The sequence below is a fragment of the Primulina eburnea genome, chromosome 17 (assembly GCF_022965805.1).
Source record: "Primulina eburnea isolate SZY01 chromosome 17, ASM2296580v1, whole genome shotgun sequence".
Classification (NCBI taxonomy): domain Eukaryota; kingdom Viridiplantae; phylum Streptophyta; class Magnoliopsida; order Lamiales; family Gesneriaceae; genus Primulina; species Primulina eburnea.
Genome location: NC_133117.1, coordinates 607308 through 623916, shown reverse-complemented (window position 1 = coordinate 623916; position 16609 = coordinate 607308). Strand labels below are relative to the sequence as shown.

At 32.9% G+C, this 16609-nt stretch overlaps 1 protein-coding gene and 2 long non-coding RNA genes across 3 annotated transcripts; 2 read left to right on the top strand and 1 right to left on the bottom strand.

Moving 5' to 3' along the window:
- The first annotated feature begins 3773 nt into the window (after positions 1-3773).
- LOC140818640 (phosphatidylinositol/phosphatidylcholine transfer protein SFH6-like) lies at positions 3774-9665 on the top strand. Its single transcript, XM_073178677.1, has 14 exons — positions 3774-4098; positions 4512-4815; positions 5313-5412; positions 5537-5803; positions 5927-6004; positions 6090-6191; positions 6280-6329; positions 6434-6533; positions 6660-6755; positions 6852-6968; positions 7831-7963; positions 8423-8829; positions 9283-9357; positions 9438-9665. The coding sequence occupies exons 1-14, from the start codon at positions 4065-4067 to the stop codon at positions 9456-9458; spliced, it is 1884 nt and encodes a 627-aa protein (XP_073034778.1). The 5' UTR covers positions 3774-4064; the 3' UTR covers positions 9459-9665.
- On the bottom strand, positions 4846-5345 carry LOC140818642 (uncharacterized). The gene is made up of 2 exons (XR_012115025.1): positions 5122-5345; positions 4846-4912 (listed from the first exon to the last, which is right to left on the bottom strand). It is a non-coding gene; the product is annotated as an uncharacterized lncRNA (long non-coding RNA).
- A 770-nt stretch (positions 9666-10435) lies between the features above and the next one.
- On the top strand, positions 10436-11178 carry LOC140818641 (uncharacterized). Its single transcript, XR_012115024.1, has 2 exons — positions 10436-10875; positions 10955-11178. It is a non-coding gene; the product is annotated as an uncharacterized lncRNA (long non-coding RNA).
- The last annotated feature ends 5431 nt before the right edge of the window (positions 11179-16609 follow it).

Here is a 16609-nt window from a genome sequence, read left to right as displayed (position 1 = left end):
GAGTGAGGACATAAGCACGCTGGAAAGACTCGTCTTGGTACAGTGAGGACAGTCGTCGAATCTAGGGCGTTACAAGTGGTATCAGAGCCGACCTCTCGAACCAAGCGGAAGCTGGTGGGCATGTGAGGCCCGGGGCCGAAGAGGGCGGGGGGTGATCGCCGGTGCCATTAGTTGCACGGACAATGAGCGGCTCCTGGCAAGCTTCTAGGTGGAGGGAACATGAATGAACCGACCCACACGGGAATGAGAGGGATTCCGAGACTGTTCAATGTAATGGACTGTACAGTTGAAGAGGGCTTAAAAAAATTTGATTTGTACTACTCATATCACGAAGGTGCATCTTCTTTTCGGTAGCTCATCACATAAGAACTCCAAAGTTAAGCGTGCTTGACTTGGGGCAATTTTGAGATGGGTGACCTTCTGAGAAGTTTCCTAGGGTGCGTGTGAGTGAGGACATAAGTATGCTGGAAAGACTCGTCTTGGTACAGTGAGGACAGTCGTCGAATCTAGGGCGTTACATTTTATTTATAGAAAGAAAGTCAATAATGGTCTTTTTTCAGTGTCCACTTATTAATTATGGCTAGATGGCTGTCTATAACCTGCTTTTCTGACGCGCTAAACTGTCCTTTTTTGTATTGCCAAATCTATGCGATTTTGTCAGTAATGATTACCTAGATAAGATATTTCATACTTGTGCACTCGAGTGAAGTGCTATTATCAAAGTAACCTGTGTAGAGAACCATCACCCGTGAACTCATCTAGAAGAGCAGCCCCAAGAGATGATGTATCGGACAATCATTTGCTCGGATTTTACCGAATTGACCCAAAGTTTGTCATGATCTATCCCTTGACCCGGGATCATCCAGTTCTTACCCCGGGCCTCCCGAGGTTATCATTACCCATTGTGATGGTTTAAAGAATGTCAGTGATATCGAACATTTTTTTAAAGATGGAGCCTTAGATCCTTGTATTGACAATGCACGTCTTAGAAAATACCAGAGATATATCATTTCTTCTTATTTGACAATAGCCAAAATGCGCAATCAAAAGGAAAAAGGTTAAAGTGAAAAGAAGAACAATCATAAATAGTTGTAATATTACAAAATAATTTAATTTATTCACAATCAGGGCATGGTCGGTCATCTTTTATATGGTGAGCGAAATTTCTTTTGGATTATATATATAACGAAAAAAAAGTATTATATCACAATAAGTTCAAAGTTAAAAAAGAAAAATCGTGAAAAATGTAATACAAAATTTTTAATAAATTATATTTAAATTGCATCATGCAACTCTACTCGATCAATTTATTCAAAAAAACTAACTAATTTAGTCAGAATAAATATACATTATTTAAATAAAAAATAGTATGAGTTAAGATTCATGAATATTTGCAAGGGGAAGTTATTTAAAAATCCCCAATCATAATATTTCTTTGCATTCACTCCCTATCCACAAAATTGTGGTACTATTTCATACATAATGTGGTACACTTCATGTGGAAATGTGGTACACTTCATGTGGAAATGTGGTACTAAAAAAGTACCTAGGGACTGAAAACAAAGAAAAAAGACGGCTGGGGACTGAAGCCAAATTTCCCGTATTTGCAACGTGAGCTTGTTAGGTATTTTTGACAACAGAAAAATATTTGTAGGTACGAGGAAGACCAAACCCATCTCTGACTCCGAGCTTGTTTTGTAAGACAGTTGATCGGTCCATTAATTTTTTTTTATGAAAATATAGATGTTTTTTATTTAAATAAATTACATCATCAATCAAATATTTTTCTATTTAAATATCTTATATTTCACAATCAAATATCACGCTAACCAAATATTTATTGATCTCACCGTCACTTTAATTAATATTTTATTTTCATTTAAATAAAATCATTTACTACTTTAATTACTTTTATCTATTATGTAGTATTATATTTTTATTGAAATATAAATATTTTAAATATAAATAAAATCAATTGTCCATTTATATTTTACATAATAATTAAATAAATATTAAAAAAAGTGAAATAAAAAAATGAAAAGAAGCTCGACCCGAGCTCTTCACCACCCAAGCTCTTCACTCAAAGTGTGTGAAGAGCTTGGGTAATTTAGTGAAGAGCTCGACCCTAGTTCGACCAAAAAACAAATGTCCGGCCTATCTCTCCTCAAAAAAAGAACTCAAACTAAAAAACAAGCGCGTCTCAATCATGTTGGTTTGAAGAAATTAAAAAAAAATTACAATATCCGGCTACAAATTTGTAACGGAGCATTGTTGTGGCACACAAATCAATGATGTGCAGTGATGAATATTTAGATGAAGATGATATTTAGATGATATGACTTGGATTATATCTACCACTGTGAATATCCTAATTTGACAATTGTTAAGATTGGAACTTGGACCTAACTCAACCCCAAAAGCTAGCTCAAGGGGGGAGGATTGTCCAATTCCAGATATACCACTCAAAGGTTAATTATCTAACCGATGTGGGACATTTAACACCCCTCTCACGCCCAGGAATGAACATCTGGAGCGTGGAGTTTACAAATGACCTAATTATGGGCAGAACGGGTGGCCTAATTATAGACAGTCCAACACATAACGGTGAAACTCGGGCTCTGATACCATGTTAAGATTGGAACTTGGACCTAACTCAACCCCAAAAGCTAGCTCAAAGAAGGAGGATTGTCCAATTCTATATATACCACTCAAAGGTTAATTATCTAACCGATGTGGGACATTTAACAACAATAAAATTATCAAGTTCAAACTCATGAGACTGAATCACTCAATCAATCCACTACTTAAAATAAATAAATTGAATTATCAATTTCTCGATAGGTCTAAATGACCTTGTCCACTTAAAAAAACACTTGTCAGATAGTAGTAGCCTATCGTTCACTCCAATGCTACTTTTTTTTACCATTAAAAGTAACGACAAACAGCGCATGCCTAGCGGCGTGCATATTTACTCGCAGTCCCCGACACTGTTTAGAATCCAAACCCTACACAATAATACCACAGTACTGTAAGAAATTCCCCACAATCATTGCTCTTTTTCTTTTTCTTTTTCTTATCTCTTTTTTTTTAAAAAAAAAAAATTCTTGGAACTTTGTGTGTGTCAAATTACTCATTTATGCTTTTGAATTTATATTGTGATTTTCTATATATTATATATCATGTAATCTTAAATCAAGTTTTATTTATCATTATAATTATTATAAACATTAACATTATATATTATTTATTATTATTGTTGTTGTTATTATTATGATGAAGATATGTATTTAAATTAATTAAACTAAATACGATAAATTTTTTTTTTAAATTGCGTTGGGTGCAATTATTTTTCTTGTTTGGTGGAGCGATCGAATCGTGGTACTTGAGCTGTGTGTGGTTTAAAAGATTTGAGTTGCCCCATTACTACTAACTATAACTTTTGATAAAGCAGCAAGCGCTCGATCCTATAATTGATATCAGAACTAACGTCACAAGTTCGATTCAATAACTCTACTCGAACAATTTATTGAAAAATATTCATTCTATTCCACGATTTCGTGTTAAACTTCAAATCTACATGAAAATATCTTAAATTATTTAATTAAAATCTTGAAGTAATGCCAAGTTGCCAACTAAACCCGAGTAGCTTTCTTTCTCCACTCTCCACTTGCCACGTGCACATCGTCGGGGCAGGGAACCTCGTGCATTAAATCCAATCACATCTAACACCGCCGCCACGCGGATTCTCCGGTATATATATGTTTGTTTCAGCTGTAATGTGTAGAGTCACCACCTTATCTTTTTTTTTTTGAGCCGTTACGGATTTTTCAGGCTTTCGTTGCCGTGGATCCGCCTCGAGATCCGTTCAACTTCTGCTTTTATTTATTTATGTTCGGAACGAAACTGTTTTAGTCTTCGATCTGGCAAATAATTTTCGGGTTTTCGGTTCTGTTTAGGTGAAACACCATTTTGTTTTTACAGTGTCCCCAGATTTGGTGATGTTTGATTAGCTGGTTGTTCGATTATCAATAGTTTATCTGGGTTTTGGCTATCGAGAACTTCTGATGTCGGGACCCTTGGATCGATTTGCGATGCCTTGTGAGTGAAATTCTTGTTGCTTTGGTCAATTTTAAGTGTTGTTCTATTTGTCTGCATTTACGATAAATTTTGCTTGGATTTTCTTGGCTTTCGAGTCTGTTAAGGTAATTCCGTCGATGCTTTATTTTATTTTGGCGCTGATTTTACTTGCTAGGCAACTTTCAATTGGAGGAAAAAAAATGAGCAAAAGATTCTTCGTTTATTGGAATTCGTTTCAACTCTTCATACTTTGTTGGCCGCTTGATGTTAGAATCATATAGCTTCAAACTCTTAAGTGATTAAATTAATTTGTCAACGTGGAGCTCGTTGTAGACGGATTACCTCCAAGAAAACTGAATAGTGTGTTAATCTTGAAGCCCTCTATTTTCTGAAAAAAATGATTCTTGGCCGTAACCATGTCTGTAATGCAACAGGCTTTGAGGGGTCTTCTGGTAATGATGAAAAGAGAGAAAGAAAATCTGATTTCGAGAATTCAGAAGATGAAAGAAGGACCAGAATTGGATCTTTGAAAAAGAAAGCACTCAACGCATCTTCAAAGTTCAAACACTCTCTTAAGAAGAAGAGCAGTCGAAGAAAGAGTGACGGGCGAGTCAGTTCTGTTTCCATAGAGGATATCAGGGATGCAGAGGAACTGCAAGCTGTGGAGTCATTTAGACAGGCCTTGATATTGGATGAGTTGCTACCAGAAAAATTCGATGATTATCACATGATGTTGAGGTTAATTTTGACTAAATCTTTTTCTCAGAAAAAAATCTAATGAAGGGCGGGGGCGGGGGCGGGGGATCTCTGTTTCTCAATCAACACTGGTGGTTCTCTAAGTCATCTTTGGTCCTTGGAAATCAAGTGGAAAACTAATCGATGATACTGAGGGAAAGCGTCTTAAATTATAATGTACAAGTTGGTCTACACTCATGCCTTCAGGATTATAATGCCGTTGAAACGGATATTTTATATTTATCATATACGCTGGAGGAAGTATAAAATATTCATGGATTTTGATGTTATGTGATATTAAAATAACACTCACGACTTGTGTTAAGCTCTCTATTAGGCTCAAATCCTGCACTTGGTCTTTAGATCATTTTGGTTTTCTGTACCGGACTAAAAAAGTTGTTGACTGTCTGAAGGGGGCTTTTCTTCTCATGTTTTGTTTATCCATTTTTTTTTCTTTTCTTTTTTCTCAATTTCTCTTTGGTGGTTCAATGATTTTTCAGGTTTTTGAAAGCAAGAAAATTCGATCTCGAAAAGGCGAAACTCATGTGGGCTGATATGATTCAGTGGAGGAAAGAATTTGGTACCGACACACTTTTGGAGGTAAATAGGTTTAATGAGTAAACTCATTTGAGTATGCAAAATCATTTTACTCAGGTTGTTCTTGGGCTGCCAGTTTTAGTTTGATTTGTCATTTGTTTTGTCAATCAAATTGTGTGTATATTAGGATTTTGAATTTAAAGAAGTGGACGAAGTTTTAACGTATTACCCTCACGGATATCATGGAGTTGATAAAGAAGGAAGACCAGTTTATATTGAGAGACTTGGGAAAGTGGACCCCAACAAACTTATGCAAGTTACCACCATGGACCGCTATATAAAATACCATGTACGAGAATTTGAGAGAAGCTTTGCCATTAAGTTTCCAGCTTGCACCATTGCCGCAAAACGGCATATTGATTCGAGTACAACGATTTTGGATGTTCATGGTGTGGTATGTTTCGCGTTTTTGTCTTCTTCGACTAACTATTATGATCGGCAATTCTACTATTCTTTTGTTAGTTTGACAAGCTACTAACTATTCTCCATTTGCCCTATGTACGGGATTGTTTCATAGGGTTTGAAAAATTTTACAAAGAACGCACGAGACCTCATTACACGACTCCAGAAGATTGATGGTGATAACTACCCTGAAGTAATATTCTTAACTTGTTTAATGTTTAGTTCAGTATCCTATTTGTAGTTCTAAACAAAATAACTGGTGTGCTTTTTGATTGCAGACACTCCATCAAATGTTTATCATCAATGCTGGTCCAGGCTTTAGACTACTGTGGAACACAGTAAAAAAATTTATAGATCCCAAGACCACCACTAAGATTCATGTGCGTTGGTTTTCAGATCATCAATTGGCAATATTCTTTAATTGACTAAATAACTTGGATTTTCTGTTTGTTCTTGTATCTGTCACAGGTGCTTGGAAACAAATACCAGAACAAGTTGCTTGAAATCATAGATGCTAGGTTAGGTGGTTGAAATCATTGTTGAATAATATGAAAACATCTTCTTCTTGCAACATTATTGAAGTTGCTAATTATATTTTTGCTTATTTTATGCACTTGTGCAGTGAACTGCCTGAATTTTTGGGAGGAACTTGTACTTGTGCAGATCAAGGGGGTTGTCTTCGCTCTGATAAAGGGCCATGGAAAAATCCAGAGATACTGAAGGTCCGATCCTCCCAGATTCCCTTAACATTTTTAAGTTCGTGTTATTTATGTTAATGCGCTTTCATACAAATGTGCTGGCATGCTTTTCTTTTCACAACTTTGTTTCATTAAGACTTGGTGGCGCAGATGGTGCTTAATGGTGAAGCACCACGGGCCAGGCAGGTCGTTAAAATTCTCAACAGCGAGGGAAAGGTTGTTTATGTGAAACGGCGTTACCCACCGGTATGATTATAGTGCTTATATCAGTTTGTTGGAAAGAGTTTCTCTCAATATCTTTCATGGTATTGGATATCTTAAGTTTGTCAATTAGTGCTAAAGGTGAAAGGGAGTGATACATCTACAGCAGAGTCTGGTTCTGAACCTGAAGATGTTATTACTTCACCTAAAGACATTAAGAATTATCCACATCTTCGGTTGACTCCTGTCCGAGAGGAGGTATGGCAAAGTCTGAAGCTCCATGATAAGATTATCTATGTTACTTTGTTTAACATGATGATTTGTGATAGCGAAATCTTTGTTAGGGTGCATATGATGGTAAATTTTTGGCAATTTTTTACTTATCTTGCCTTGCCCGACCAAATAACACTGACATTATCTTTTCTTGCTGTTGAGATTGATAAAAACTAAATGCTCATAAAAATGTCCGCGCTGTTTGGGTGCATAAAATTCGTAGGAAGCAACTAGTTTCAGTGTCCCTCCAATGCTTTCCTAGTGACAATTTTTTCAAATGTCAGTTTTGTTATGTTCATTCACAAAAATGGATCAATTAGTACATATTGCAATTGTGATCGCAGAATAATAATTACTCGTATTACGCATTTGGGTGTTCATAAATCTTCTGATTTCTAAATAATTTCATAAAATGTCAGTTTCTGAGAAGTGTCTCGAGTGATTTTTCTTAAAGGAAACTTTGTTACTTGGATTTGGTTGAGAAGACATATAACAGCTCCATACCATTTTTACAAAATATATTTCTCCTTTTCATTATCTGTAGTGAACTACAAGATTCTAAGTTATAAGCGACTCAAGCCTTTAATACTAGTTGGTTAACTCGGGTTCGCCTGTCTACACACTCATCTTACTAGCATATACAGCTCTTACTGAGGATGTAAATAAACGACTGCTCTAAAGATAGATGACATTCAAAATTCTGAGTATAATACAGTTAAGGCTTAAGGGAATGAAATGAACACCTGTGGACAGAAATACGGATTTTTGTCAAGAGTGTCTTATAAAAATTGTGAAAATGATTTAACTTTTTTCATTTATTCCACATCATCTTTGACTTATTTCTCAGGCTAAGGCTATTGGAACAGCTGGCTATGTTGGTAACTTCTCTGGGTATGATGAGTATGTTCCCATGGTAGACAAGGCTGTTGATGCTGGATGGAAAAAGCCAATATCCCCTTCGAAGCCTCATGTTCCTAAAGGTTAGTATGTTGTGAATAGGTAGGTCTGTGTCTATGCTTGAATATTCTCCATTTATCACAACTAAACTAATTTATGGACACACATGTCTCATCACTGCTCATTTTCTTGAAAAATTAGCACTGCATCTGACAGTAAATGATTTATTTAGGTCTTTTTATCTGAGTTTTGTTTCTTCACATTTCCCTTTGGATTCAGTGTCAAAGATCAAATTAATAGGTATGTAATTTTATGACTGGGGAAGAAATGAAAAAATACCCATTTCTCTTTTTACTTGCAAGCTTTTAGGAATATTTTTTTCACGCTTCCTTGACCATGTTGGACTTTTAAAATTTTAGCTTTCGATTCATCCATTACTTTGTCGATGATAGCTTCTAGTAAACTTGTTTTTGATGCTTCTGTAACATTGAGCATGACAGACACTAATCTTTGTTTTATTATGACTCTTATTTTTATTTCAGAGATCCTTCCACCCCCTGATACTCAGAAGGCACCAGAAGGATATCACGCTCGATTTTTGGCAGCTTTTATGGCATTCTTCACAACTCTTTTCATTTTCTTCCATTCAATATCACTCCGTGTTACCAAGAGGTTCCCTTATGCATCGTCGCAACATAATGAGCCGACGAGTCAGGAAGTCAACTTTAACACAACTGTGAAGGGGGAGTGTAGAGCACTGTCGCCAACACGAGCTTTTACTGGGGTAGACCTTCTATCTTCTGTCCTGAAAAGGTTGAGTGAGGTTGAAGAGAAAGTTAATACTCTTCAAGCTAAGCCGTCTCAGATGCCCTGTGAGAAAGAAGAACTGCTAAATGCTGCTGTTTGTCGAGTGGACGCCCTTGAAGCAGAGTTGATTGCTACCAAAAAGGTATTTTCTTTAAATTATCATTCATTTTGACTACGCGATAAAAACAAAACAATGTAAATGTGAGAACAATTGGAGTTTACTTCCTTCAGTTTCTGAAAAATAGATGCCTAGTTATATTTTGGAGGATAAACTTGGGTAAGATTAGTTTTGTTCGGCAATGTCTTTTAGAAAATATATGAGAAATGTGATTAATTTTTCACTTGTTTTATCTAGGGAACCTTTATTATTATGGATGTCACGTTATTTAGACTATAATGAGTTATCTAGTTTATATTTAATTCGTCGAAAGTTGAAAATAAGATGAAAATGACTTGTTTTTCATTTTCCGAAAATGAAAACGTTTGAAATCTATAAACAAAAATTGCTCAATTTTTTTTTTCTCAAAATAAAATCTACTCTTTTGGGATGGTAAGAGCTTAACTGAGGTCTGAGAATCACTTTTTCTTTGAGCAGGCTCTGCACGAAGCTTTGATGAGGCAAGAAGAACTCCTTGCTTATATAGACCATCAAAGTGAAGCTCGTTTTCGGGTAAGTTAAACAGATATTTTTCCTTAACTAGATCCACATTATGTCTAGAGTTACTCACTCACCTTTTTGTCGTCATACAGAAGAAGAAGTTTTGCTGGTGAGAGACTGGACTTGTCATATTTGGAGCTTCGATGATTGAGAGCTTGAATGACGATGTAAAATCTAAGTTATGTGCATCCTCTTTTATGTACACACCTTCTCTGGGAACTGAATGTTGTGGTTTGTGCTTTTTTAGAAGAGATTCTCACAGACGATGCTCTTCTTAAACTCGTGATTAATGAAAAAACTTGTCAAAGTTTTCTGTGGCATGCACGAAGTCTTCTCTATGTGACTGTCTAGATTTTTTTAAAAGTACGTCACAGAAGTAGTCATTAAAACTTGAAGTATTATTATTTCTATAATTTTTTATTTTTATTTAAAAACAAATGGAATTAGGAAAATTCTTTTATAAATCCAATTATCGCACAAGTAAAATTTAAACTCAATACCATATGAATCTATATCTTGAAATTTTATAAGTGCTTTCAAGGTTATAATAAATGCGACTCTTTGTTAAACTTCAAGTTTTATTTTAACAGGAACGCTAAATTTGGAAGTTCCCAAAAACCTTAAGTTTTAGAATGGTAATAATGAATATTTTCTTACATATTTTACAAAATTCTACTAAAAAAATTTATGGGGTTGCTTGGACTGTTCTTTAAGGTTGATTTGTCGTGTGTACTTGTTATTTTTATGAACTTTAAAATTCTCCACCAACTCTTTGCAACGCTTGTTAACTGCGCCCACAAGAATTCTCCATAAACCGTACGTGATTTTTAAGGACCTCGAAGTTCTATTCACAGAACAAGAACAAAGAGTAAATAGATTTCTATATGGCTCATTTTAAGCTTATATTTTCATCTTTGCGAGAAAATAGAAATGAGGATTATATTACGGGCAAACAAGAAAGATGCTGGAGACCTGGATTTTAATGTAAAGATTTTAAGCTTGTGTAAGCCGTGTTCATGTTTTCGGGACCTGAGAAAAAACTGCTGTTAATGAAAGAGCTCCTCAAACTCAAAGCATGAAATCCAAAATCGAAGTTAAGACTATTAGCCATTGCTGCAATCAAGCTCGATTTTCCGGTCCCTGACTGACCAAACAACTAGTACCCTCTTTTCCCTGCCTTGCCTATTTTTTTATAGAACTCCTTCCTCTTCAGAAACCTGTCCAGGTCGTCAATTATCATCTTCTTTGTTGCATCATCCATCGCCAAAGTTTCAAAAGTTGAAAAATGATCTAGATTCACAGCCTGCCATTGAATTTGAATAATTGGTCCATCACTTTTCAACATATGCAATTTCCGAGTCTTTTTTTCATCCTCCAAATCTTTTGATCTTGCCAGAATGTACGGCAAGTATCCGTCAAAAATCTGGTTTCTGTACTTCTTTCGAAAGATTAGCTCCAAATATTTGAGTTCAGTTGTCCTGGTGGTACGGGAATCATCGGGGCCTGGTTTCTTTTCAGACCAATCTCCATGTCCGTTGGAACCCACAAAATTTATCTATGACTTCTTCATCTTCTCCAACTGAAAGTTGGATTTTCGTTTCTTTTTCAGGAATGATGATCGCGGCCAAGTAAATCTCTGCGAAGTCGAAAAGCTGGTTCTTGACGAGGCCGTCAAATTCATTGATGATTATGGTTATCTCTTTGGTGTGAGTTGCGCGGTAATCGTAGAATTTCGTTGCGCCATAATCGTAGAATCCGGTGGCCAAATAAATATATTCATCACTAGTGTTGGAGATATATTAAAAATTAGATATTATATTTCAATTTGGTATATATCTAAAATAAAAAATAAAATTTTGTCAATAAAAATAATATATTTTCATCAAACGAATTGAGTTCAGTTGTCATTTCGTTTCATAAAATTGACCCACAAAAATAATAAGAAGAGTTTTTTAGACATTAAAAGTATTGCTTTAAATACTTTTTTACAATAAAAAAAAAATTTGGAAATATAAGACTACAATAATTTTTTTATTGGGTACTCGATATCAATATTTTCTTTAACATGTATTAAAACAATTATAATATAATAAAATATTATACATAATGTATACAATATTTCTCTCTCTTAAATTAAAATAAAACATTGAGTTTCAATTTATCGTGGGAAATCACATTTTTATGGAAGTATTAAAATATGATATTAAATTATTAGAATAAAACAAAATTTTATATGAATTTTATTTCTACTTTTTAGAAGCATAAAATTCCTTATGAAGCAAAATGACCAAAAAAATCAACAAGTCACATAACACAAGGGCCATATTTTGGGCCTACTATGACAACTGAGTTGACAAGCCCAATAAATAACCCACCAGCCTGTGGATTAATGGATCAGGTCCTTACTAAAAATTGAGGCCCGAAATTATATTGTAAAGCTTATGAAGAGAACTGAATTCCTAGCTAGTTAGATTTATAATTGACTCGAATTTTTTTTTGTTGACTCGAAATAATCGATATAAGTCAAAAGATTGGTTTTATTTATTTGTTGTTTTTCACTAGGTTTATGTAAATTATTTTTCACGAGAACCGACAAACAAGGTTCTAAAAAACGTGAAGCACCCCGAAGCGCGGATGTCGAGCTCCAAGCTTTTCAAGCTTAAGTGAGATTAGCGCAGACTGAAGCGTGAAAAAACGTTTTTTTAACTTTAGTATAATTGTAATTATCTCAAACCAATAAATATATAAAATAATACATAAATATGATAAATTTAAGTCTAATACATTAATTCTCATTTTTTATAAAAGCATAAAAATCTCAAAATTACAATCTTTATTTGTTTTTGCCAGTAGATCACATTAAAAATTACTAAATATTTGTCAAATTATTATCAGATATGTTTAATCATAATTAAAATTAAAAAATAAACATCTAAATTATAAATCTAATTTATTATTTTAAGATAAAAAGACATACTTTTTCAAGGCAAAAACTTGTGTGAGACGGTCTCACGGGTCATATTTGTGAGACGGATATCTTATTTGGGTCACCCATGAAAAAATATTACTTTTTATGCTAAAAGTATTACTTTTTATTGTGAATATGGGTAGGGTTGACCCGTCTCACAGATTATGATCCGTGAGACGGTCTCACATGAGACCTACTCTACTTTCAAAATCTAAAAAATTAAAAATAAATAGATGTGATTAATTGTGATTAAGCATACTTAATTAAACGTCTTAATTACGTTTAATTCGGTCAAACTACAGTTTAATCGCTTTTCTCCGAAGCGGGAAGTTTTTGTCAATCTTCAAGATTAAACGGACTTTTTAGAACACTGAAATTGACATTTAAAATATATATATATAATTTTTTGTGGTTTATTTTTATATCAAGAGATTAAAATTTTTTTTTTTAATTTATTAGACTAACATATCATTCAATACACATATTTATTAATTTTCCCCCCTAAAAACAATTGGTTCATTTTGACCAAAATAGTTGATTTTATGTTGGTCCGATTCATTTGGTTTTTAGGAAAAATATTGGTTAAGTTCGGCTTAATTCACTTCAATTGGTTGTGTTGCATTATTTGATGTGACTCGTTTAAGTTAGACACACGCGTCTTCGAGATGGGCCAACCCGTATCATTATAGGGCCCAATTGTTGTAACCAGCTGGAAATAGGCCCGGAGGTGAGGCCCATTTGACATTTATCCATTTACAACAGGGGAAGCAAGAAAAGATGTCTGCCATTCTTTCGTGTGTGATTAAATCATTTCTTATTTTAATACCTATCTTAAAATTTAAAAATGTACTCGCATGAAGTGAACTTGACACTTTTGTAATTGTAATGACGTTAGCATTATTCTACTACATATATTGTACGTGTTTTATCGCATCGGTTTGACGTAAATGATGAGATTTAACATCTCTGCATGATCTCACGTTTGACTCGAGTTTTACGATAATTGTGTCTTATAATTTACCATTTCATTCAACGTGCAAACACTGCTTATTGTAAGTTAAAAGTCCGGTGACATGTGAACTCAAACCTTGTCATTCTAGGATATTGACAATGAGCGAAACATCACGCATTATGTATGTAGAAAAAAAAATTATACGCTATTTGATTCACTTAACATCATTTCAAATTTTATTTTTAGTTTTGTAAATAAATTTTTGATTATAGAAAAATTATTGGAATAGGAATTGTTCTCTGCTGGAATTATCCCACAAAGATAACGATTGAAGAATCGAGGAACAAAAGGAAGGTCCCATGTCTATATGTTATTTGGTCATGCATGACATATCTACAAATTTAGAAAATTGATGTATCATAATATATATTTTTTTAAAACTAAAATTATAGAATAAAAATTTTAATATATGCTAATTTATTACAATAAAAGGAAAAAAAATTTAATGGTGGATTAACGAACATGCTTGATAGTTGGTAAAAGTAATGAATGGTTAAATATATTTCGAAAAATGAAAGTGTATTTTTTAAAATTACATAAATATTTATTTTCTTATTCAATAGAGAGTATGTCTTTTGTGAGACGGTCTCACGAATCTTTAACTGTGAGACGAGTCAACTCTACCAATATTCATAACAAAAAGTAATACTATTAGCATAAAAGCAATAATTTTTCATGGATGACCTAAATAAGAGATTCGACTCACAAAATTGATCCGTGAAACCGTCTCATAAAAATTTATATTCAACTGGGCCATCCTTCATCCCTGCTTGCCATTCACTTGGTCAATTTTAAACAATGAAAGATGCTTTCTCCGATAATGTTAAAGTGGGGAAATTTAAATATTTTTAAAAAATAAAATGAACCATCACTTTAACAAACTTCTAAAATAAAGTATAAATTTTTTAAAAAATTATACTTTTTCAGTTAATTAATTAATTACACTATCAATTTCTGACAAGCTAGACAAGATGTTTCATGTCCTTAATGATCTCTACTTTTAAATCAGTCAACCTCGGAATCATTAATAAAAACGACATTTATGATATTAAAAATATTTTTTATTAATATTAAATAACTGCAAATATATATATATATAATATATATAATAAAAACGACATATGATATTAACAGTAATTTTTATTAATATTAAATAATTGCAATTTTTTTATATAATATAAATATATATATATATATGTCTTTTCTTATATAAAAAAAGGTTTCGCATCTTGTATTTCAAATTAATCATAGGTCAAAATCAATATAAAATTTCACTGTTAAAAATATTATTTGAAAATGATATAAAATCTCGTGTAGATCATACTGTCTGGTGACGATGATTGATAGAAAATACGTATGTCTTGTGGTCCAACAAGTACAGTCACGTTCCCAATTTAGCCATTAAATTTTATTCCCTCCTTTTTTTTAATTATATTATATAATAATAAACGATATATAAGCACATAAAATTATTATTATATTAATTCTATTTTTAGAAAGAAGTAAAAAGCCCTAGAACATGATACTCTTTAAATTCTTACTGTTTTTTTAAGTAGAACATATATACTATTAAATTAGTTTATGATAAATCATGAGAATATGTTATTATCCTTGTTTATAAAGTGTACAATTACATGATAACTTCGTACTTTTAAATCTAAGATTTTTTTATGACTCCCGATGTGTAGTAAACTATCAGAATTAGTAAAATAACTTGTAAACCACACCATCTAAGCAAATCGCACTGAAAATTTTATATGATATAGGCTCGTTCTATAAAGTGTTGGTAGAAACAAATCAAATTTATCATCATTGTCAAACTTTCATTTACTTCATCAACTCAAACACATCACGATTATCTATGGATTATGTGTTGATTTGTGCCTAAATCCTACAGGGTAACTGGCTATGGTAAGCTGTGAATTTTTTTTTTATAATTCCAAAAATATCTTATAACCTTCCTATTTAATATTCAAAATTTATTTTTCTATCATATCTTATTTCTTACTGTTTCAATTTTAAAAATTGGTTAAAATTATTTTATAAATTTTTAAAAAATACAGTCCATTCTCTGTTTTTTATACGGACCACATATATTTTTATTGTTATCAGCAATATACATATATATATATATATATTAAATTAATTATATTTTAAAAGGCAAAAGCTCGTATCCACGAAAATAATATAATTTAAAAAGATTTGGTATAAAACCCAAAAACCCGACCTGGGCGTACCTAAAGTGTATGTGGCCCATTAGACCAAATCACGTGACTAGCCGTGTCTTATCGGGCCCGCGACCTTCTCTCCGCCGCCCCCACTCACTCTCTCATTTATTCCGGCAGCTTCTGTCATTTCCCGGTCGTCAGTCCTGAAAATTTGCTGGAAAGTATAATTCAAAGCTCCACACAAATTTGGAACAATCGAATAAAATCATCTCGTATATTTCGTCAGTCCTTCGAATTTCTGACCAAGTCCTATCAACTTATAGTTCTCATTTTCGCAAATTCGTTTTGATCCTGTTGAGATATTTAACTAGAGATATCGTAAATATTCTCTTTTATTTTTTTAAGATGAAAAAAAATATTTTGACATAAAAAATAAAATATTTTAATAAGTTGAATTAGTTAGAATATTGTTCTCATAAGATTGACATGTGATACAGTCTCATAATAAATTTTGTATTAATTTTATATCGTGCAAGGATTTTCCTTTTCAATATTTTTGTTATTTTTTTTTTATATATCCAATTGCTAGGCTAAAACATATAATGGTTCTAAGGATAACAACATTTTAGTTTGAGAAAAAATTTGTGTGAGACAGTCTCACGGGTCGTATTTTATGAGACATATTTTCTATTTGAGTCATCAATGAAAAAGTATTACTTTTTATGCTAAGAGTATTATTTTTTATTGTGAATATCGGTAGGATTGACCCGTCTCACATATAAAGATTCGTGACACCGTATCATAAGAGACCCACTCTTTATTTTGTAGAGACTAGATAAAGGTATCCATGCCGATACAGTTATCCAGAAAAACTCAAATTATATTAATGATTCTACGAACATGAGCTATATTTTTCGATAAAAATATATATAAAATAATGTATGAAGTATGTGAAGCTTTAAGGCTTTAAAAAGATAAAGTTATTTGTAAAACTTTAAGAAATTATATATCAGAATAATATATTCAGTTGGCCAATTTTTTTTATGTGATAATACTAATGACGATCGATTAATCTTCATCTTTCAATTAACACCGTCCGTATTGAGCAAAAACGGT

Excerpts from the sequence above, each read along its gene's own strand:
- LOC140818640 (XM_073178677.1), top strand. The coding sequence starts at position 4,065 with ATGTCGGGACCCTTGGATCGATTTGCGATGCCTT. Across the intron at positions 5,804-5,926 it reads TTTTGGATGTTCATGGTGTG|GGTTTGAAAAATTTTACAAA; the intron begins GTATGTTTCGCG and ends ATTGTTTCATAG. Across the intron at positions 9,358-9,437 it reads AAAGTGAAGCTCGTTTTCGG|AAGAAGAAGTTTTGCTGGTG; the intron begins GTAAGTTAAACA and ends GTCGTCATACAG.